At 42.0% G+C, this 24,550-nt stretch overlaps 1 protein-coding gene and 1 non-coding gene across 2 annotated transcripts in view; both read right to left on the minus strand.

Moving 5' to 3' along the window:
- Window positions 1-24,550, minus strand: part of CRACDL (CRACD like) — a 204,584-nt gene that overhangs the window by 41,948 nt on the left and 138,086 nt on the right. Inside the window, exon 2 of the mRNA XM_066267806.1 lies at window positions 5,956-6,035. Coding sequence (XP_066123903.1) covers window positions 5,956-6,035 — 80 coding nt within the window. The remainder of the gene's footprint in view (window positions 1-5,955; window positions 6,036-24,550) is intronic.
- On the minus strand, window positions 5,318-5,393 carry TRNAP-AGG (transfer RNA proline (anticodon AGG)). Its single transcript has one exon. It is a non-coding gene; the product is annotated as a tRNA-Pro (tRNA).

Below are 24,550 nucleotides of genomic sequence, written 5' to 3' on the forward strand. Positions count from 1 at the left end.
GGGCAGAATATCGCCTCCTAGTGGGCATGCTGGGTGGATCCCAGTTGGGTGCATGCGGGAGTCTGTCTCTCTGCCTCCCTGCTTCTCACTTCAGAAAAACTCTTTAAAAAGTAAAAAAAAAGGGGGGGCTGTGACGGAGAAATCAATTTCATGTCTCCCCACTAATTTTTGGTGGTCTGCTGGCCATCTTTGGCACTCTTTGGCTTGTAGACGCATCACCATCACCTCCGACTTCATCTTCCCATGGAATTCTTGTGTGTATGTGTATGTCCAAATTTCCCCTTTCTATAAGGACATTAGCTACATTAGATTAGGAGCCTGTTCTACTCCAATACGACCCCATCTTACCTATCTACTGTATTTCCCCATGTATAAGACACACCCTTTTAAAAAAATTTGGGGTCTAAAAACTGAGTGCATCTTATATAGTGGTTGTAGATTTTTTAATTTGTGTTTCCCGCTTTTTCATGCTTGTTTTTGCACTCCTAGTTGTAGATTTTTTTACTTGCATTTCCTGCTTTTTCCCACTTGTTGTCTTTGTGCTCATTGTTTTGCACTTATTACTGGTAGGTTATGTTTTGCCATGTTCTGCCCAGAAATGACTCAGAAAAGATTTTCATATAGTGCTGAATTCAAATTAAAAGTGATCCAATTTGCAAAAGTGAATGGAAATAGTACTTCTGAATGTAAGTTTGGCCTTCCTCCAACTGAGAAATCAATCCAAAACTAGCTACGAGAAAAAGAAACCCTACTGAAAACGCCATGGCAGAAGAAGGCCAGGAGAGGCAAGTCAGCCTTATTTAGAGAGGGAATTGAAGATACGATTGGGGAGCAAAGGACAATTGGAATTCCTGTGTCTACAAAGATGGTTCAACATGAGGCAAGAAGAATTTCTGATAAAAAAAGAAGTTATTGATTTCAAAGGAGGACACAATTGGTGCTTCAGGTTCATGAAACAGAATGGACTAAGCATGTGTACACACACCAGACTTGCCCAAAAGATGCCTGAAAGCTGTGAGCAGAAGGTCCTTGAATTTCATTGTTTTGTCATTCAATGTCAGAAGACACATCAGTTTGAGTTGGAACATATTGCAAATATGGACAAAGTCCCCTTCAATTTGATGTCCCAAGTAACAGAGCTGTTGATAAGAAGGGGGTAAAAACTGTAACTGTGAAGACAAGTGGACATGAAAAGAGCCATTATACAGTTGTTCTAGCTTGTTGTGCCCACGGAACCAACCTGCCTCCTATGCTGATTTTCAAACACAAAACAATGCCAAAAAGAAGACATTCCTCGAGGAGTGATTGTCCATGTTCATGGCAAGGGTTGGATGGATCAGGATGGGATGAAGATCTGGTTTGAGAAAGTTTGGAGACCAGGTGGGCTCTTATGCAAACCTGTTCTATTAGTGCTTGATCAGTTCAGGGCACACATAACAGAAAACACAAAGAAGATTGCTGCAGAGCAAAAAACAAAACTTGCCGTCATACCTGGAGGCTTGACATCCCAGCTCCAACCACTTGATGTCAGCATTAACAAACCCTTCAAAGCTGCCATGAGAGATGAATGGAACCAGTGGATGAAATCTCCTGGGGACAGTTTGACACTAGCAGGAAGAGTAAAGAAACCAACTATAGGAGAAGTTTGTACATAAGTGAAAAGATCTTGGGATAATATCAAGATTGAGATCGTTGTCAAGTCATTTAAGAAGTATGGCATTTCAAATGCCGTAGATGGAACTGAGGACGAGGCAATATATGAAGGCAGTGATTTGTCATCAAACACAGATGTGGACATGCTAATGCAGGAGTCGGGGACCTTTTTGGCTGAGAGAGCCATGAACGCCACATATTTTAAAATGTAATTCCATGAGAGCCATACAACGACCCGTATACGTTATACATTATCCAATAAAAATTTGGTGTTGTCCCGGAGGACAGCTATGATTGGCTCCAGCCACCCACAACCATGAACATGAGCAGTAGGAAATAAATGAATTATAATACATGAGAATGTTTTATATTTTTAATGTTATTATTTTTTTATTAAAGACTTGTCTGCGAGCCAGATGCAGCCATCAAAAGAGCCACATCTGGCTTGCGAGCCATAGGTTCCCAACTCCTGCACTAATGGATGGGAGTTTTGATAGTGATGAGGAGCTGTATGAATTTTATGATGAATAAAACTTGAGTTCAATAACTTTATGTAATACATTTTTTTTAATTTCGGGCCCCACGCTCATTAACAAAACAACACATAATAAGTGCTAGAGAGGATGTGGAGAAAAGAGAACCCTCCTGCACTGCTGGTGGGAATGCAGACTGGTGCAGCCACTGTGGAAAACAGTATGGAGATTCCTCAGAAAATTAAAAATGGAACAGCCTTTTGACCCAGATATCCCACTTTTAGGAATATATCCTAAGAATACCAAATCACTGATTCAAAAGAAGAAATGCACCCCCGTGTTTATGGCAGCATTGTTTACAATAGCCAAGATCTGGAAACAGCCCAAGTATTCGTCAGTGGACGAGAGGATTAAAAAGCTGTGGTAAATATACACAATGGAATTCTATGGGGCCATGAAAAAGAAGGAAATCTTACCTTTGGCGACAATATGGATGGACCTGGAAACTATTATGCTAAGTGACCTCACTCATTTGAGGAATCCAATGAACAATGTGAATTGAGGAATGAAATATAGGAAGAGGCGGGATCAAAGGGACCAGAGGGAAAGTGGACAGAGGGAAAGGGGATGAGAGGATAGGATTAGAGAAGGGAAAGAGATTAGTGAAATTATATTCACATAACACAGTGTTATAGAGAGCAGGACTGCAAATCCTGGAGGGAAGGGGAGAAGGTATTAGGGGAGGGGGCAAGGGCGGTGTTGAGGGAAACATGGTAATGGGGGAGATATATTTGGGGGGACACTTGAATCTATGTAAACACAATAAATTAAAATCATAAAAATTAAAAAAAATTCGGGCCCCAAAATTAAGGTGCATCTTATACATGGGGAAATACGGTATATCTGCAAAGACCCAATTTCCAAATAAAGTCATGGTCTGGGGGTTAGGACTTCAATATATGAATTTTAGAGGCACACAATTCAACCCTTAACATGCTGATTCTCATTTATGGTGACATGGTGCCATCACTGACTACATGTTTGTTATAGTATTTTCTGTAATAATTTGAAGTCTAGGTAGACGGCATCTTGCTTTGGAGAAGACTGGTTCCTTCTGCAAGGTAATTGGGGTCACATTCAGTCTAGAAATACTATTAGCCAAGTTCAATGATTGAGGTTCTCTTAATTATCCAACTGGTGCAAAGTGAAGCTGTACATCCACAAAAAACTTAGAAGACCTCTGGTTTACACTCATTCAGACTGTGTTGCTCCTTAGGCTCCTTACTTACTTTAAGGAGAGTCTCCCATCAGACAGCCCATACTGTACAGGTCTGTACTTTGATATATGACCCTCACCTTCCATTTCATGAAGGCATGACAGTGAAATTTAAAACTTCCAAGATTGCTAAATGAGCTGAGGGCAAAAGTGGCTTTTATGCTCACTTATTTCTCTGGGTTATCATTTTTCTCTAATTCTGGCCTCATTACTCTTACTTTTAAAAAGATTTTTAAAGAATGATTGTATCTAGCCTGACCAGGTGGTGGCGCAATAGATAGAGTGTAGGACTGGGATGCTGAGGACCCAGGTTCCAAACCCCAAGGTCGCCAACTTGAGTGTGGGCTCATCTGCTTTGAGCAAGGCTCACTAGCTTGAGCCCAAGATTGCTGGCTTGAGCAAGGGGTCACTCGGTCTGCTATAGCTCCCAGTCAAGGCACATATGAGAAAGCAATCAATTAACAACTAAGGTGCCGCAACAAAGAATTGATGCTTCTCATCTCTCTCCCTTCCTGCATGTCTGTCTCTATCTGTCCCTCTCTCTTTCTCTCTCTGTCTCTGTCACATACACAAAAAAGAATGATCGTATCTAGAATTTTACATTTTAAATGGGAAGAGGTTGATCTGAATAATTTAGTTCACTATTATTTGAAAAAGAAAAAAGAACATTTAGTTTCTCTCTTCTTTTTAAAAATTGATTCTTCATGGTGTCCTCTGTAAGTACCCATATAGTGTTTATGGGGGTTGTTTCAGGCTAATGAACTACTTTTTCTTTCTTTTTTTTTTCTTTTTTTTTTGTATTTTTCTGAAGCTGGAAACAGGGAGAGACAGACAGACTCCCGCATGCGCCCTACCGGGATCCACCAGGCATGCCCACCAGGGGCGATGCTCTGCCCACCAGGGGGCGATGCTCTGCCCCTCCGGGGCGTTGCTCTGCCACGACCAGAGCCACTCCCTGGGGCAGAGGCCAAGGAGCCATCCCCAGCGCCTGGCCATCTTTGCTCCAATGGAGCCTTGGCTGTGGGAGGGGAAGAGAGAGACAGAGAGGAAGGGGGGTGGTGGAGAAGCAAATGGGTGCTTCTCCTATGTGCCCTGGCTGGGAATCGAACCTGGGTCCCCCGCACGCCAGGCTGACGCTCTACCGCTGAGCCAACCGGCCAGGGCCATGAACTACTTTTTCAAACTATTTTTTTGTTTAAAATCAGTAATAATTCAGTGTCCCATAATGTGAGAAATTATGCAACTCAGTTTTTCTCAGGGTTAATTTAAAAAAACCTTACCTTATATCTTTTTTTTTGGGGGGGGAAGGTATCTATTTAATTGTAACAGAGGAAAAGTAGATCTAAATAGAATAGTAAGAAAAGTCTGTTGAGATTATTTGAAATAGTGTCTTTAATGAAATTAGTAACTGAAGCTAATGGTTGGCAGCTAGGATTTCATATTATTGAAGCTATTTCCCCTAAACTAGATTTAAAAATGACTACTCACATTTTGACTTGAAACAGAGAGCAATGGAGATCCTTGTTACTAAAATAAGGTGAGTATAAATAACTAATCTATGGGAAGATACATTGTAGGGAGATCAATGTCTTTTTTTTTTTTTTTTTGGCATTTTTCTGAAGCTGGAAACAGGGAGAGACAGTCAGACAGACTCCCGCATGCGCCTGACCGGGATCCACCCGGCACGCCCACCATGGGGCGACGCTCTGCCCACCAGGGGGCGATGCTCTGCCCCTCCGGGGCATCGCCATGTTGCGACCAGAGCCACTCTAGCGCCTGAGGCAGAGGCCAAGGAGCCATCCCCAGCGCCCGGGCCATCTTTGCTCCAATGGAGCCTTGGCTGCGGGAGGGGAAGAGAGAGACAGAGAGGAAGGCGCGTGGAGGGGTGGAGAAGTAAATGGGCGCTTCTCCTGTGTGCCCTGGCCGGGAATCGAACCCGGGTCCCCCGCACCCTAGGCCGACGCTCTACCACTGAGCCAACCGGCCAGGGTGATCAATGTCTTTTTAATGTCAGTTTTATAACTCTATCAAGACAAATAGCAATATATGCATCACATAATTGGGTTACTCATAGGACATGTAATGAGATGCTGATTCATGGGCCTGGAATTGGCTCAGTAGAGAATAGAATAAGGTCTCCTATAGAAGAAAAGCCAGAAAAAAGGGATCAAAGGCTCTCCCTTTGTTATTATTATTCTTTCGAACTATCAGGCTATCTTATACTTTGCCTTATCTCCTACTATACCTTCTGAAGTTCTTGGATAATAAATGTTTCTATTGTGACTCTCTTCCTTAACTTTCAAGTCAACCAAACATGGGGACAGGAGTGGGAAAATGGCTCTAACCATCTGTCCATGTTTGACAGAGAAGCAAAGGACAACTGCCCTAGTTGCTGCAGTCACAGTGTGAGGGACCCAGGTGTGGGGTCTGAGCATCCTAGGAACTGAACCTCCATGTCCATGCAGAGAACCCCAACAGCTGTCTCCACTAGCCTCTCTCCCTGCCCCACACCCAATGAGGACTCTTCCCAGAGCAGGGGAGCAGGGGTCTTACTTGTGCTGTCCTCCCCAAGGCCTTCTGCAGCTTCCCGAAGCTTCAAGTCCATCACCCTTGTGGAAATCATGTCCAGCTCCCTAAAAGCAGATGGAAATTCACGTTAAAGAAACATGTTGCCTGACCAGGCAGGGGCGCAGTGGATAGAGTATCAGATTGGGATGCCAAGGACCCAGGTTCGAGACCCCAAAGTCGCCAGCTTGAGCGCGGGATAATCTGGTTTGAGCAAAAGCTCACCAGCTTGGACCCAAGGTCGCTGGCTCAAGCAAGGGGTTACTCGGTCTGCTGAAGGCCCACAGTCAAGGCACATATGAGGAAGCAATCAACTAAGGTGTCACAATATGCAACGAAAAACTAATATTGATGCTTCTCATCTCCCCGTTCCTGTCTGTCTGTCCCTATTTATCCCTCTCTCTGACTCTGTAAAAAACAAAACAAAACATGTTAACAGAAGTTAACAGTAGTAAAATGGTGATTTCTTTTTATCTATGACCTTGCTCATACATATGCCAGCAAAGACGGGTCCCTGGGCAGAATCCAAGGCAGTATAGCCAGCACATGCCCACAGCTCAAGATTAGTAACCACATAGGCATTTATCTAATCACTAACCATGGCACTTTAATAGCAAACAGATAACTGAAACAAATGCTTCAGCAAGTTAGTTGCAGAATAGCCAAAGAGATGTGTATTACAGCATGGTGAATATAGTCAATAATATTGAGATAGCTAGGTTTGGGGCCAGATGGGTACCTGTGGCAGTGGGGGGACCTCTTCATAGAGTATGTAATTTTCTGGACAATTGCTGTACATCTGCAGCTAATATAGAATGGGTTGAATGTAAACTGTAATTGAAAAATAAAAAATTATTCTTCACCAATTTACACAATGCAGATTGGTCTGTTTCTCTCAAAAAAGGGTTTTCAGAGGCCCTGGCCGGTTGGCTCAGCGGTAGAGCATCGGCCTGGCGTGCGGGGGACCAGGGTTTGATTCCCAGCCAGGGCACATAGGAGAAGCGCCCATTTGCTTCTCCACCCCTACCCCCTCCTTCCTCTCTGTCTCTCTCTTCCCCTCCCGCAGCCGAGGCTCCATTGGAGCAAAGATGGCCCGGGCGCTGGGGATGGCTCCTTGGACTCTGCCCCAGGCCTAGAGTGGCTCTGGTCGCAGCAGAGCGACACCCCGGAGGGGCAGAGCATCGCCCCCTGGTGGGCAGAGCATCGCCCCTGGTGGGCGTGCCGGGTGGATCCCGGTCGGGCGCATGCGGGAGTCTGTCTGACTGTCTCTCCCTGTTTCCAGCTTCAGAAAAATACAAAAAAAAAAAGGTTTTCAGAAATTATGTTTTTCTCTTGTTCACTGTAGAAAGTTTGGAAGAAGATATAAAAAATGAAAACCACCCATAGTCCTACCAACGAAGCATAATCACAATTAATGTTTTAATGTATTTCCATCCCATATTTTTTCTATGCTAAAATTTTCAATACATTTTGTGTATATGCACACACATACCATGTTAGAAAGACTTTCTGATTTTCTTACTAATTCTTCCTAAGTGTTATTGTAATGGCTACATAATATTTTGATATAAAACCACATTATCACTGATTTACACTGAGTTTCTTTTCTAAACTTTTCATTATGAAAAATTTCAAACAGATACAAAAATACAAAGAATATATAATGAATTTAATTCATTGTCACTATAGTTTCTTCTTTACCCCTTCTCTCCTCCAACTCCCACTAGGTTATTTCAAAGCAAATCATCCCAAATACTATTATCATTTCATCTATATATACTTGACTTCTTCCTAAATAAAACATCTCTGACTCTTCATGGAAATCAAATAAATGATTACTGGGCAATATTCCTGCTACAGAATATTGAGCTAACTGTGTCTCTGCCTTCCACAGCTGACTTTTAAATGGCACACACATACTAATTCACTATTTATTTGTAAAGCTTTTTCTTATTGACAGTTACTATGAATCCTCATACTTACAGGGGGGGACCAAACATTTAATTAACCAATTGACATGTACCACTTGTGCAGAGCACATAATGAAAAATGACGGGAGAAATACAAAGAAAATATTTAATAGAGGAAAGGAGTCACAGCCTGCGCCAGATTTGGGTCTCATATTTTGGTCTCCTTTAATGTTAATATCAAAATGTCCATCCCCTAACCGTCAAGTCCTAAAAATGTGAGCAAAACCTCACCAACTTTGCTTCTCAATATTTATGCAATTTGACTCCATAAAATGTCTGGTCAAGAGAAGGAAGGGGAAGTATCCACATAATCCCCTCAACTGAGGCAGACAACCATTTGACAAAATTCAACACCCTTTCATGATAAAAACACTAAAGAAAAGCTAGAAGTAGAAGAGAACTACCTCAACATATTAAAGGCCATACACTGAAAGCCTACAGCTAATATCATACTCAGCAGTGAAAAACTGAAACTTTTTCCTCTAAGATCAGAAATAAGGCAAGGGTACTCAATCTTACCACTGTTATTCAACAGTGCACTGGAAGTCCTGGTCAGAGTATTCAGTCAAGAAAAAGAAATAAAAGGCATCCATATTAAAAAGAAAGAAGTAAAATTATCTCTGTTCACAGGTGATACGATCTTACATACATAGAAAACCCTGAGACTGCCCCCCCCAAAAAAACTGTTAGAATAAATGAATTCAGCAGAGTTACAGGACACAAAATAAACACAAAAATCAGCCATATTTGTATATGTTAACAATGAACAATCTGTAAAAGAACTTAAGAAAACAATTCCATTTATAATGGAATAAAAAAATATTCAAACATAGTATTGTGGGAAACAGGCTGTAAGCTGGCATGGTCATTATAGCCTAGGCTTAGTTTAAGACTAAAACTTTCCTACTCTTAATACTAAGATCTTTTAAACACTAAGCATTTCCCCACACCCTTGACTGTTGCATGATGTGGGGTGGTGCACTCTTATGAGGAATCCCATTTATGCCTCAGATGAGTGGCTTTGTTTTATGTTCCAAACACCTTCACATTAATGAGTGCAAAAGGGTGAATAAGAAAGGAACCAAGACTTGGAAGGCAGGCTGCCCTGAAGTTGAGTCCTTAGCCCATCACTTAACCATTGTTGAGCCTCAGTTTCCTCATCTACTTGGGACGAAGAACACAACACAAACAAGCACTCGTGGGAATAGTGGATGGCTTCCACAGTTGGCCCCTCACCATGTGATCACATATCTGCACAGATGCAGACAGGAGCACATGCCTGGCAGCAGATGAGTGTCTGCTTGTCTCATGAAGATATAGTGTCCTGTGCAAATGGCTCACTTTAGAGCCACCAAGATCAGCCAAAGACCAAGGCATCTAGATTCACAGATGAGCCCCGAACTTCCCCAGGCCCTGCAGTCTGATGGCTAGTGACTGAAACTGATGATATATTTACTGAAACTGGAAGCATTCTAGGCCATGGCGGCAGTTGGCCTTCTGAGACAGTGGTGTGAACAGATGGAGGGCTGTCCCCTTCACTCAAACACTCCAGGTGGAAACCCTCTGCTGCTGGTACAGTGGTGTGCCTTCTCAATGGGGCCCAATAACCTGCCCCTCCAAATACACGTTCCCCCACCCCGAGTAAGATTCAAGGAAAAGCCAGAAGGAATACCATAATCAGAGAGGCCATACAGCAAATACCCACTATCTCCCAGCTCTGGTTCTCAATGGAACTCAAGGTTCAAGTCAGGCCATCTTACTGCCACCCTCTGCCCCTGTTATTCTGACAGCTCCAATCCAAGTACAGAAAAATTTAGTCTTTAAATCTGGACCAGAGGTGCCTCTTTAGGGTTCTAATGATCTGATAAGGGTACTGAGTCTCCAGCACCCTCTGCAGGTCCTGGCTCTCAGCAGTGTGCATCTGGGTGTCTACAGAATCCAGGAGAGTCTTTCTCCCAAAGGCAGCTCCCCATGGGGGCTGTACCCTCCCCCTCCCTGATCCCTGATCCAGGCTTCTTCTAAGCTCATGGCAAAATGTCATTAAGTAGTTGCAGCTTATATTGAAAAAATCAACAAAAGTTTATTTATATGAAGGACAAGAATAGATTTTAATGTGGCATTTTAGAGGTTTCAATAAAAAAAATCCATAACCTGATTACATACCTCCAAGCATGTAATTATGTACGAAAGCCTTCATGTCCACCCCTGTGGATTGACTAATTCCACACCACCTCCTAGGTCATGGTCACTTCTCTGAGGAATATTTTCTCAGCCCCTGTACCTTTCTTCACAGTGCTCACCAAAGCTGTCAACAAGCACTTATTTGTAAGGTGTCTGCCTAACATCCCTGCCCTTCTACGACTGTGTGCTTGGCGGGGAAGCTATTTGCCTGTCACAGCCACTGTTCTCTTGTCAGCACCAAGGACAGTGCCCAGAGCACTTCACTGAGCACAACCCTCCAACAAGACAGGTGACAAAATTCGAGAGGCTTCTGGAGATGATCAATACAGGTACAAATAGAACAAAAACAAGCAGTAAAGTCATCAAAAGAGTTCTAGAAATACATCTAGTTTTACAATCCAATTTTAGACTGAGGAAGTCCTCCAGGATATTACTGGTTCCTGACTTTTTTATTATTATTATTACAGAGACAGAGAGAGAGTCAGAAAGAGGGATAGACAGGGACAGACAGACAGACAGGAACGGAGAGAGATGAGAAGCATCAATCATTAGTTTTTCATTTTCGTTGAGCATTGCGACACCTTAGTTGTTCATTGCCTGCTTTCTCATATGTGCCTTGACCGTGGGCCTTCAGCAGACCGAGTAACCCCTTGCTCGAGCCAGCGACCTTGGGTTCTGCACTCAAGCTGGCGACCTTGGAGTCTAGAACCTGGGTCCTCAGCATCCCAGTCCGACGCTCTATCCACTGCACCACCACCTGGTCAGGCGGTTCCTGACTTTTTAAAAAGTAAACAATCCTTACTGCAACCCTCTTCAACCTACGTGGTAAGTGAAAGAAGCTATATTTTCTTTACAAGAGCAACACAAATCTAAAAAGATGGAAAACAGGTAAGTGTGCACAGAAGTGACAGCGTTCCAGTGAGGACAGTCTGCATGCACCTCACATTGTTTTCCAGTGCCTGTGGCAGCTGCATGTGGCATCCCCCTTAGCCTGTGTGGCTGCATCCAAGGTTCCAAAGGTGAGTCAGTGACTTTTCAGAAGATTGATCACAGATCCATGAATGCAGGTTTTGTTTAAAAGCAAATTTAAAAAAATCTAAATAGCAGTGCTTGTATGCCAATTCCAGACACTCATCTTGAAACTGTCATTTAACCACTGGAGTCTTACTTTTCAGTGTTTCTAAAAATGAAGGAACATTGATAGAGCCATCAGAGTCACAGGACTAGGTCTTCTAATTAGAGAAACACTCTGGGGGCAAGGGCTCTACCTTGTCCATCTATGTATGCAACTTAGGGTCTGGCTACAAAAGGTGCCTAATAGACTTTTGCAGAATGAATGAACAAACAAGTATGTTACATAACACACTTGTTGTCCTTGAACTTCAAAAGTGTTGATGAGCTTAATGACCATTCTTGAAATATTAACATATATGCACCTAACGTATATATTAACATATACAGTGTGTGCGTAAAGTCATGGTGCACTTTTGACTGGTCACAGGAAAGCAACAAAAGATGATAGAAATGTGAAATCTGCACCAAATAAAAGGAAAACCCTCCCAGTTTCTGTAGGATGATATGGCAGCATGTGCACATGCGCAGATGATGACATAACACCGTGTATACAGTGGAGCAGCCCATGGCCATGCCAGCTGAAATGTGGATGGTACAGAGAAAAGTTCAGTGTGTTCTGTGGCTTGCTAAATTCGAATCCATGACCAAAGTGCAATGTGAATATCGGCGCATTTATAACGAAGCACCACCACATAGGAGTAACATTACTAGGTGGGATAAGCAGTTGAAGGAAATCGGCAGTTTGGTGGAGAAACCCTGTCTGGTAGGCCATCAGTCAGTGATGAGTCTGTAGAGGCTATACGGGATAGCTACCTAAGGAGCCCTAAAAATCTGTGCATGAGCCCACATTGAACTGCACTGAATAGGTATGAAACTGGGAGAGTTTTCCTTTTATTTGGTGCACATTTCTATCATCTTTTGTTGCTTTCCTGTGACCGGTCAAAAATGCACCATGACTTTACGGACACCCTGTATGTACCTTTACAACCATTCAGACCCAATTTAATGCACGTGTTTGTGTCTGCATGGTGGTGTGTGTATTTGGGTGGGTGACAGGTGGGAAAGGCAAATATCATCTTCCTGAAATGAAATAACTAAACTCACATCCTTTAGGACTGAAGATCAGTCATGTCATCATACTTTGGCAACTGCTCTTTTGTTCTCTTTAAACCCCCTAAATATATAATCTGCCTCTAACTCACTTTTTATCTACTATTCACACAATTGTTTCCATCTCAAGGAATGTATGGTGTTTATGATGGCCTTCATAGTGTCCAAACTCCCACCAGTCCCACGCTGCCTGCTGATCAATGTCTGTGTCTGCCACCCATGTCCTTGAAGGCTAACAGAATATTAACACACAAGCCCAACAGTCTTTCTGTCCTTAAAGAAGGTCTGTAACTAGGCTCCTGGGCAAAGCTATTCAATAGAACACAAAATAAAAGGTAGAAGGAGAAGCCATAGAAGAGAAAACAAAACCCACTGAAATGCACATTCAACTCAGGAGAGTTGGGCAGATGCCTCAGTGGCCTGGACAAGAAACCAAAAACACCCCCAAACTTAAGGATGCAACGTCTCAGAGAAGTAATGATGGACACTGATAATCAAAGGAGAGCATGCTAGATACAGAAAATTATAAGAAAGAAGTTTTGTGGGGCAGAATATTCAAATATACTTGCTGGTTGAAATACTTATTAAGTTTATAATAACCAAGGTCAACTGGTATTAATATCCTGACTTTGAGATTAAAAAAATTTTTAATGTTTATTTTTTATTGATTTGAGAGAGAGAGGAAGGAGAAGAGAGAGATAGGAACATCAATCTGCTCCTGCACATGCCCTGACTGAGGATCAGACCAGCAACCGTTGAGCTTCCAGCAATGCTCTGACCAACTGAGTTATCTGGCCAGCTCCTGACTTTGAGATTTTTGAATACCAACTCATCTAACCTGAGAGAGCTATGAAAAGACCAATAATCCCTTTCAGCTAACCTTTCTCCTAGAAAGGAGGAGGTGATATAATTAGGGAAGACTAGGTAAAAGATCCTTCCTTTGGGTGTCCTCCCACTGCCCTTTCCACCATTCCTCCCTTCATCTTCCACCCTGGCCGAGTCCTGCACTGTCCTCTGTCAGCTTCTCCAGGGCTCTGCACTCACCAACCTTCAGGTCAGTGAGAGCAAGAGTATTACCCTCTCAGAGGCAGTTAATCCATTAGGAAAATATATTAGCATATATGCAAATATCTGGAATAGACAAACCCTTAGAAACAGAAAGTAGACCAGTGTTTGCTAAGGGTCAGGGAGTGGGCTGTGAGGGGAAGGGAGGTGGACTAGGACAGTGGTACCCAACCGCCGGGCCACAGACCAGTACCGGTTCATGGGCCATTTGGTACCGGTCTGCAGAGAAAGAATAAATAACTTACATATTTCCATTTTATTTATATTTAAGTCTGAATGATGTTTTATTTTTTAAAATGACCAGATTCCCTCTGTTACATCTGTCTAAGACTCACTCTTGATGCTTGTCTCAGTCACGTGATACATTTATCCATCCCACCCTCAAGGCCGGTCTGTGAAAATATTTTCTGACATTAAACTGATCTGTGGCCCAAAAAAGATTGGGGACCACTGGACCAGGAGACGGCTGTTCATGGCCACGGTGTTTCTCTGGGGGAGATGAAGATGTTCTCAAATTAGATTATGTTCATAGTTGCACAACTCTGTAAATATGTTAAAACCTACTGACATACACTTTAAACAGACAAACTTTATGTATGAAATCACATGTCATCAAACTGCTGGGGAAAAAAGTTTTAAAGAAAAAAGGTGAAATAAAGACATTTTTGGAAAAGAAAGCATGATACAATTTGTCTCCAACAATCACATACTAAAAAAAATACTAAAACATGAAGAAGGGTATGATCTCAGATGAAAGTTTGCAGATGTGGACAAATCCAAATACAGACAAGACCAGAGTGGGTACACAGCTGGCACAGATGTACCTTGGCCCTACTCTCCCTTCTCCCATGACATTACACTGCCCCCATCCAGGGCCTCTGCAGATAATGTTCCCTCTGCTTCAGCATGCTTTTCCCAGCCCTCACCCTCCACTCTCCTCTTATGAAGTCCTACTCATCCTTCAGACAGTAGCTCCAATTCCACTTCCCAGAGAAGACTGATTTGTCCTTCAGGATGAGCCAGGACCTCCCACAGGAACTGTCAGAACCCCTGCACCTGCCACAAGGCATTGTCAGAGCCCTTGTCCCTCCCCCCCACAAGGCACTGTCAGAACCCCTGCCTCCTGTCCCCCACCCCCCGGACAAGGCATTGTCAGAACCCCTGCACTTATGAGTTTTAATCATCTCAACACTTGCATGACTCTGATCCAGTTCCCCTTTATAGAATTAAGGCTGCTTACATTCTCTAAACATTTAATCTATTTTTTCTTTCCTTGGGAAAAAAAGAAGAAAATAAACTGTGACTTAACTATTGCTGTCTAGTGATTCACTCCAGGATCTGCCTGTACCTTTTTTAGAAAAATAAGTTTCACATTACTGAGGCAAATGGAATGTGTAATGCTCGCAAAGTGCCTGTGAGAAGTCCTTGTTCAAAAACTGTGCCAGCTTACTGCATCGTGATAGCTATAATTTTCCTCAAGAGGAGAGGACTTGACCACTGAATCTGACCTATAGCGGAGGGGTGTTGTGACTGGAGCTCACGATGGCTAACCATCTCTCTTGGTGCTAGAAGACATCCTGACCTTTGAAGCAGACACCTAGATGTGTGTGTGCACAGCCTCAGTCTTACTTGTCAGAAGAGACAAGGAGGAGCAAGGGATAGATCCATTGTGACACATAGGAGAAAAGAAAGCAAAGAAATATCATATGCAAATATCATATGCAAAATATCATATGAAATGGGAGGACTCAGATGCTGTCTTGATGCTCTGAGCAAGAGGAAAGATTAAAGCAACTTGTTTTGGGTGGTCAGTTGTGAAGTTCTCTAATGTCCTGTAATTATTTATCTTACAAAAAAACTAAAATTATGGACTAATTAGACTGAGCTATCCCCTATCTTGCTAAGTATATAAATGTGAAGACTAACTACTTGAGGATAGGGAACATGGACCACCACACTTCTGCCATACAAGAAGTGCTCAATAAATATTGTTGAATGAATGAATGAATGAATGAATGGGTGGATGAACAAACGAATGAACCAGAGGCACTTACAGCACTTGCCTGACAAAAGAATTACCTCAGAATAAAAATGAGGCGGCATCAACTACCCAATCCTAATTCCCAAAGCCACCTAGCATGCCAATGTCTTGAGGACACTCTTCCTTTAAAATCCATAACTTAGCTAAAAACTATGTCACATTTCTTAAGCCTGAGTTTTTCTTATCCATTGTCCTCCTTTAGACAGCATCTACCCTATAACCATGCAGAGGTGAAGTTCACTGGCCTTTGAGAGTGAAGCAATATGGATGCAGGGGAGGTTCTTGCTGCCAGATGTCTTGTTCTCATCCTCAGGCTTCCCTTTGGCCATGGCCAGGCAAGGACAGTGAGGACATCCAGAGAGAGCAAGTCAGTGGGCCACAACTCACTAGAATGCTTCTTTGCAAAGAAATAAAAGAGCTTCATTCAAACAAACTAGACATCAACAGGATAAACAGCAGGGTTTATCAATACATAAATGTATCTTATGTAAGATAAACAGTTGATTTCATGGGTAGTCAGCATCCTTGTGAATGGGACAATTGGTCATTTACTCAGCCAGGAATGTGAACAGCTGCCCAGTGCAGCCTATATACATGTACATATGCAAACAAGAACTTCCATTCACACAGGTAACCTAAGTTTACACAAATACTGCTCAATAAAACTTGTGTCAGACTGCAATGCAGGTCAGGTTTCACGGGAGTAACCTGCTTTCACTCAAACAAGAGGGAATGTTTTTACATAAGATTTTGAAAAACATTAGTTTGGACATTTTCAGATTATTAGAAAAATCTATTAGAGACTTACAAAGCCATCATTTCAAAAATAGGAAAGCATTAGAGCTTCAAACTTTGTGACCTTAATTTATAAGCTATATTTGCATAATCCTTGGGAAAATAAAAATTCATTCTAATGCTGAGGTATGCCAAATGTGATCTAACTTGGAATTAGATCTCGAAATGAAAGCTATACCTTGTGTTGATGGCTACACACACCCATGACAAATGGGATCCTGGAGCAGGGGCACAGGGAAGATTTACTAGGGCTGGTTTTACTTTATGAGTTCACTAAGGTAATAAATTCCCCCTTTATACACACATATAAAAATAATCACACAAAGAAAGCTCTTAAGGCTTCATTTATCTAGAATGTTCCATGAATGATTGGCATTTCTGTAGCATGGCAAATGCAGAGCTGAGATTATATTAGTAAGAAATCGTGTTGCGATTTCTGTTTAATAAGATTGATTGCCTGTTAATAAGAAGACATACCACTCTATTCTGAGTATAATGCCAGTGGCCAAGGCCAGGCAGGTCCACATTGGATTCGGGCAGATAGTAGAGGAACTGAGGAGCTGAAAAGTGTTGGCCCCTTCCCGTTTAATAGAGTTTCTTGACGGCGGACAATCACACAAGCAGGGTAAACAGCTTTTCACAGCACCAGGCAAACGAACAGCAAAATGGCCCCTAGCAGTGGTGCCCAGGAGATCTTTAATCCGCCCTGAGTCAAAGCACCCATAGCCTTACATAAGCTATACACACATGGGTCTGCCATGTGCTCACATACTAATTATGCAAAGTGCAAGCGAGCAAGCCTAACACAGCTCTTTTCCTAACACAGACCCATTCGAAATAGGTAGAATCAGAAAACCAGGTTGAAATATCATCAGTAACTTCTTTTTTTTATGGAATAGCCACAATGATGATGACTTCCATGCACAGGGCTTTACACAACACAAAAGGCCTGTGTTCACAGAGATCTGTAAATTGTTGGGTTACTGTCCCTGTGTAGCCTGGCACTGGGGGTACTGTTTGCCCCAACTCCTCAAGTACCCCCACACACTGCCAGGATGTGTGCTCCACAGATGCAACATCAATTTCCCCAAACTGACCACCCAGCCCAAGTGATGTGCAGATGTGACAATCACCTGGATCGACAGCGGCCACACTGGGAATTTCCCCCCTGGCCTATGAGACATGCGATTTGTTTATACTGAGAAAATGAATTTAATCGTGATACATCTCCACTTCCCTCTGCACTACTGTGACAGAATCAAACTGCACTGAGAGTCAAGCACCTTCAAGGGGTGAGGTTGCTGCTGCGGGGCCAGCTCCGCAGGCTCGGCAGGCCCTCTCCCACAGCCCAGGCTCTCAGTCAGGAACAAGCCCTTCGGTGCTGACCTTTAGAAATAGGAATAAGTTATTTGATGGGTGGAGGCACCCCGCTTCTTGAAAGTAGAGTGAGCTGCTGGCACTTTTGTCCTCAGGGAATTTACTGAAGGGACCTCCCCAAAGTGGTTTAGGGCCCTTGGGACACTGTCTTCCCACCAAACAGCTGCCCTGGAACCTGGCAGCACTCACACAAGCTCCTAGCAGGTGTGCAGCACATACGGTCAAAGCTGCGTAAGAAACACACACTTTTTTCACTCTAAGCCAGCAAAGGGCAATGATCAGGTGGGCTGCATCCCCATCTGATAACATCCTCGATTCTGAGCCAAACACAGCCAGGTGCTGTGCACCATCTCATTCCCCCACTGAGAACACGTGTCCATCTGTCCTGCCCTCCCTTGGTGTGTACACCTGTAGAGTGTGGGGTGTTAGGGAGACATGTCATCTCTGCCCTTTACATTTGCACCTGAGCTTCAGCTTTCTTGCTAGTTGATCTTCAAGGCCCATCATGTTAACTCAGGGCATAGATGTTTTGTGAACTGCTTTCCTGGAACCTTCTAGCTGCCCTTTTTAGCCAGGCACCTGCTTACCCTACTCACTGTGCAGTGCAAAGATCTCCAGCATCCTTGTCCGAGGCCACATGGCAGGTGCACAGGGCAGGTGCCCAGAACCTACCCACGGGAGGAAAACCACCAGCTGGCTTGGCCAGGCTCCCTGCCTCTCCTTGGTGATGTCCTCACTGACTACCTGCAGCTGCCACTTCAAAAGAATAGACTCCTGCGACCCATCATTGCACCTCACCTGACTTGAGTTCATCTCAAGTATAAAGGCTGAGAACCGGGACCCCTGGCAGCTTCTAGACACTGTCTGGAGGGCTGAAGGAAGGCTCTAGGTGGGGGTGTATGATGTTGCATTACAAAAATCGAGGTTCAGGCAAGTGAAAAGGGGACTTCTGAGGAAGGTTCTAGAAAAGGCCTAGCTTGTTCTTCTGTTTTCCAAAATGCATCTGTACAAAGTTCTAGTCAAATGGCTTATAATTTAAATAACAAAGCATAGAAGATATATTTGTAAGATCCCCAGGCGAGGGCTGATGCAGCTGGTGGTGTCTTCTGCTCTGGTCTAGAGTAAGCAAAACACTGTCACCAATTGTTGTTGCCTGTCACCTCACCTTTATTTTTATTTATTACTATTGATTTATTGGCATGACACTGGTTAATAAAATCATACAGGTTTTAGGTGCACAGTTCTAATACAACATCTGTACACTGTATTATGTGCTCAACACACCAAGTCAAGTCTCCTTCCATCACCATTTATCTCCCCATTACCCTCTCCTACTTCCCCCATGCCCCTTTTCCTCCGGTAACCACCACATTATTGTCTGTGTTTATGAGGGTATTTCTTATTGCTTAATCCCTTCACCTTTTTCACCCAGCCCCCCAACCCTCCTCCTTTCTGACAGCTATCTGTCCATTCTCTGTGTCTATGAGTCTGTCTCCACTGTGCCTGTTATTTCATCTTGTTCATTAGGTTCCACATAGGAGTGGCTTATTTCACTTTGCACAATCCTCTCCAGATCCATCCAGACTGTCACAAAAAGTAAGCTTTCCTTCTTTTTTTATGGCTGAGTAGTATTCCATTGTGTATATGTACCACAGCTCTTTTACCCACTCAGCTATTGATGGGCCCTTGGGCTGCTGCCAAATCTTGGCTATTGTGAACAATGCTTCAATAAACACAGGGATGCATGTATTTGTTTGAATTAGTGTTTCAGGTTTCTTCAGGTATATGCCCAGATGTGGAATCATGAGGCAGTTTCATTTTTAATTTTTTGAGGTCAATCCATACTGCAGTGGCTGTACCAATCTGCATTCCCACCAACAGTGAATGAGAGTTCCCTTTTCTCCATGTCTTATTGTTTGTTGATTTATTTATTTCTTATTTATTTTTTTTGTATTTTTCTGAAGTTGGAAACGGGTAGGCAGTCAGACAGACTCCTGCATGCGCTTGACCGGGATCCACCCAGCATGCCCACCAGGGGGCGATGCTCTGTTGCAACCAGAGCCATTCTAGTGTCTGAGACAGAGGCCACAGAGCCATCCTCAGCGCACGGGCCAACTTTGCTCCAATGGAGCCTTGGCTGCGGGAGGGGAAGAGAGAGACAGAGAAGAAGGAGAGGGGGAGGAGTGGAGAAGCAGATGGGCGCTTCTCCTGTGTGCCCTGGCTGGGAATCGAACCTCGGACTCCTGCACGCCAGGCCGACACTCTACTAGGGAGCCAACTGGCCAGGGCTGTTTGTTGATTTATTGATGACAACCACGCTGATAGTTGTGAGGTAATATCTCATTGTGCTTTTAATTTACATATCTCTCTGATGATTAGTGATGTTGAACATCTTTTTATACTTCTATTGGCCATCTGTATGTCCTCTTTGCAGAAGTGTCTATTCAAGTCCTTTACCCTTTTATAATTGGACTGTTGTTTTTTTTCCTGTTTTGGTGTTGTTTTATAAGTTTATAAATTTTGGATATTAACTTCTTGATAGATGTATTAGTCAATATGGTCTCCCATTCAGTGGGTTGTCTTTTCATTTTGTTGAAGGTTTCCTTTGCTGTGTAAAACAATTTCAGTTTATTTATTTAGCAATTAAATTTAACAGGGTGACATTGGTCAATCAGAGTACATAGATTTAGAGAAAACATCTCTGCATCATTTGGACAGTTGATTTTGCTGTATACCCATCACCCAAAGTCAAATCATCCTCTGTCACCCTATATCTGTTTCTCTTTATGTGCCTCCCCCACCCTCAGTCCTCCCTTCCTCTCCCCCTGGTAACCACTACAATTTTATCTATGTCCATGAGTCTCAATTTTGTGTCCCTCCTATATATGGAATCATACAGTTATTAGCTTTTTCTGATTTACTTATTTCACTCAATATAATGTTATCAAGGTCCATCCATGTTGTTCTAAATGATCCTATGTCATCATTTCTTATGGCTGAGTAGTATTCCATTGTACAATATTCTTCTTTATCATTGTACCACTTCTTCTTTATCCAATTCTCTATCGAAGGGCACTTCGGTTATTTCTATGTCTTGGCCACTGTAAACAATGCTGCAATGAAATGGGGATGCATGTGTCTTTATGTACCAATGTTTTTGAGTTTTGGGGGAATATACCCAGTAGAGGGACTGCTGGGTCAAATAGTAGTTCTGTTCTTACTTTTATGAGGAACCACCATACTTTCTTCCATAATGGTTGTACTACTTTACATTCCCATCAACAATGAATGAGGGTTCTTTTTCTCCACAGTCTCTCCAACACTTATTACCTGTCTGGTTGATAATAGCTAGTCTAACAGGTGTGAGGTGGTATCAGTTTTGATTTGCATTTCTCTAATAGCTAGTGAACATGAGCATCTTTCCATATATCTATTGGCCATTTGTATTTTTTCTTAGGAGAAGTTCATGTCCTCTTCCCATTTTTTATTGGATTGTTTGCTTGTTTGTTGCTGAGTTTTTTGAGTTCTTTATATTATATATTTTGGGTATTAGCTCCTTATCTGAGCTGTTGTTTGAAAATATTACCTCCCATTTAGTTGGCCATCTATGTGCTTTGTTGTCAGTTTCCTTTGCTGTACAGAAGCTTCTTAGTCTGATGTAGTCCCATTCATTTATCTTTGCCTTTACTTCCCTTGCTTTTGGGGTCAAATTCATAAAATGTTCTCTACAGTCAACAATCATGAGTTTAGTACCTATGTTTTCTTCTATGTAATTTATTGTTTCAGATCTCATATTTAGATCTTTGATCCATTTTGAATTAATTTTGGTACAAGGAGACAAACTGTAGTCAAGTTTCATTCTTTTCGTTGTGGCTTTCCACTTTTCCTAGCACCATTTATTGAAGAGGCTTTCTTTTCTCCATTGTGTGTTTTTGGCTCTTTTATCAAAGATGATTTCACCATATACATGTGGTTTTATTTCTGGGCTCTTATTCTGTTCCATTGGTCAGTGTGTCTATTTTTCTGTCAATACCATGCTGTTTTGATTATCATGGCTCTGTAGTATAATTTGAAGTCAGGTATTGTAATGCCTCCAGCTTTGTTTTTTTGCTTATTTTTTCCCTTAGTATTACTTTGATTATTCAGAGTTTTTTATGGTTCCATACAAACCTCATGATTTTTTGTTCCATTTCTTTAAAATGACATTGGAATTTTGATGGAAATTGCATTAAATTTGTATAGTGTTTGGGTAAAATGGCCATTTTAACTATATTTATTCTTCCTATCCAAAAATAAGGAATATTTTTCCATTTCATTGTGTCTTTTTCAATTTCCTTTAATAATGCATTTTAGTTTTCAATATATAGGTCCTTTATAGTCTTTGTTATGTTTATTCCTAGGTATTTTATTTTATTGTATTTTTTTGCAATTGTAAAAGGAATTAGATTTTTTAGTTCATTTTCTGAAGTTACATTGTTGGCATATAAGAAAACAATCAACTTCTGTATATTAATGTTGTATCATGTGACCTTACAGTATTGGTTAATTGTTTCTAATAGCCTTTCTGCAGAGTCTGCGATAGGTGTTTCCATTTCCTCCTTGCTTATAGGTCTACTTAGGCTATCTACTTCTTCGTGACTCAGTATAGGAAGATTATATTGTTCTAGAAGTTTATTCATTTCTTCTACATTGTTGAATTTGGTGGTATATAGTTTTTCTCTTTATTCTATAATAATCCTTTGTATATCTATGATATCTGTGGTGATTTCTCCTCTTTCATCTTGGATTTTGTTTATATAAGTCCTTTCTCTTTTTTCCTTAGTGAGTCTTGCCAGGGATCTGTCAATTTTGTTGATCTTTTCAAGGAACTGGCTCTTTGTTATATTAATTTTTTCTAAAGTTTTTCTGTTCTCTATTTTATTTATTTCTGCTCTAATTTTCATTTATTCCTTTCTTCTACTGGTTTTGGTTGCCTTTGTTCTTTCTTTTCTAGTTCCTTAAGATGTGATGTTAGGTTGTTTATTTGGGCTCTCACTTCTTTATTCATATAAGCCTGTAGTGATATAAACTTCCCTCTTATTACTGCTTTCACTGCATCCCAGAGATTCTGATCTGTCATGTTATTATTTTCGCTTGTCTGTATATATCTTTTAATCTCTTCTTTTATTTCTTCTTTGACCCATTCATTTTTTAGAAGTATGTTGTTTAATTTCCACATTTTTGTGGGTGTGTTTACTTCTTTTTTGAAGTTGAATTCTAGTTACAAAGCCTTATGGTCAGAGAGTATGCTTGGTATAATTTCAATCATTCTAAATTTGTTGGTGTTGGTTTTGTGGCCCAGCAAACGGTCAATTCTTGACAATGTTCCATGTACACTGGATAAAAATGTATACTCTAATGTTCTGGGATAAAATGTCCTGTAGATGTCTATTATGTCCATTTGTTCTAGTGTTTAATTTAAGGCCAATATTTTTTTTATTGATTTTCTATTTGGATGAACGATCTAAAGTCATCAGTGGTGTATTGGAGGCTGAAAGTATGATTATATTTTTTTTGGTTTGTACTTTTAGATCAGTTAGTAGATGTTTTATATATTTTGGTGCTCCCTGGTTTGGTGCATATATATTATGAAGTGTTATGTCTTCTTGATACAATGTACCCTTTATCATTATGAAATCTCTATCTTTGCCTCTGGTTACCTTTGTTATCTTGTAGTCAGCTTTCTCAGATATGAGTATGGCTACACCTGCTTTTCTTTGGATATTATTTGCTTGGAGAATAGTTATCCAACCTTTCATTTGAATCTATTTTAATCCTTGAAGCTTAGATGTGTCTCTTGCAGGCAGAAGGCAGCATACAGTTGGGTTTTGCATCTTGATCTAATCTGCTACTCTCTGCCTCCTTATTGGTGAGTTCAACTCATTTACATTTAGTGTAATTATTGATATCTGAGGATTTCTTTTTTAAAATTAATTTTAATGGGGTGACATTGATAAATCAGGGTACATATGTTCAGAGAAAACATCTCCAGGTTATTTTGACATTTGATTATGTTGCATACCCATCACCCAAAGTCAAATTGTCTTCCGTCACCTTCATTCTGGTTTTCATTGTGCCCCTCCCCTCCCCCACCCCTTCTCTCTCCTTCCTCGCCCCCTCCCGACACCCCCTCTCACTCCATCCCCTGTTACCATCACATTCTTGTCCATGTCTCTGAGTCTCATTTTTATGTCCCATCTATGTATGGGTTCATATAGTTCTTAGTTTTTTCTGATTTACTTATTTCACTCTATATAATGTTATCAAGGTCCATCCATGTTATTGTAAATGATCCGATGTCATCATTTCTTATGGCTGAGTAGTATTCCATAGTATATATGTACCAAAGCTTTTTTTTTTTTTTTTTCATTTTTCTGAAGCTGGAAACAGGGAGAGACAGTCAGACAGACTCCCGCATGCACCCGACCGGGATCCACCCAGCACGCCCACCAGGGGCGACGCTCTGCCCACCAGGGGGCGATGCTCTGCCCATCCTGGGCGTCGCCATGTTGTGACCAGAGCCACTCTAGTGCCTGAGGCAGAGGCCACAGAGCCATCCCCAGCGCCCAGGCCATCTTTGCTCCAATGGAGCCTTGGCTGCAGGAGGGGAAGAGAGAGACAGAGAGGAAGGCGTGGCAGAGGGGTGGAGAAGCAAATGGGCGCTTCTCCTGTGTGCCCTGGCCGGGAATCGAACCCGGGTCCTCCACATGCTAGGCCGACGCTCTACCGCTGAGCCAACCGGCCAGGACCTGTACCAAAGCTTTTAAATCCACTCATCCTCTAACAGACAATTGGGCTGTTTCCAGATCTTCGCTATTGTGAACAATGCTGCCATAAACATGGGGGTGCATTTCTCATTTTGAAACAGTTCTATGTTGTTCTTGGGATATATTCCTAAAAGTGGGATAGCTGGGTCAAAAGGCAGTTTGAT

Source organism: Saccopteryx bilineata, chromosome 3 (assembly GCF_036850765.1).
Source record: "Saccopteryx bilineata isolate mSacBil1 chromosome 3, mSacBil1_pri_phased_curated, whole genome shotgun sequence".
NCBI classification, from domain to species: domain Eukaryota; kingdom Metazoa; phylum Chordata; class Mammalia; order Chiroptera; family Emballonuridae; genus Saccopteryx; species Saccopteryx bilineata.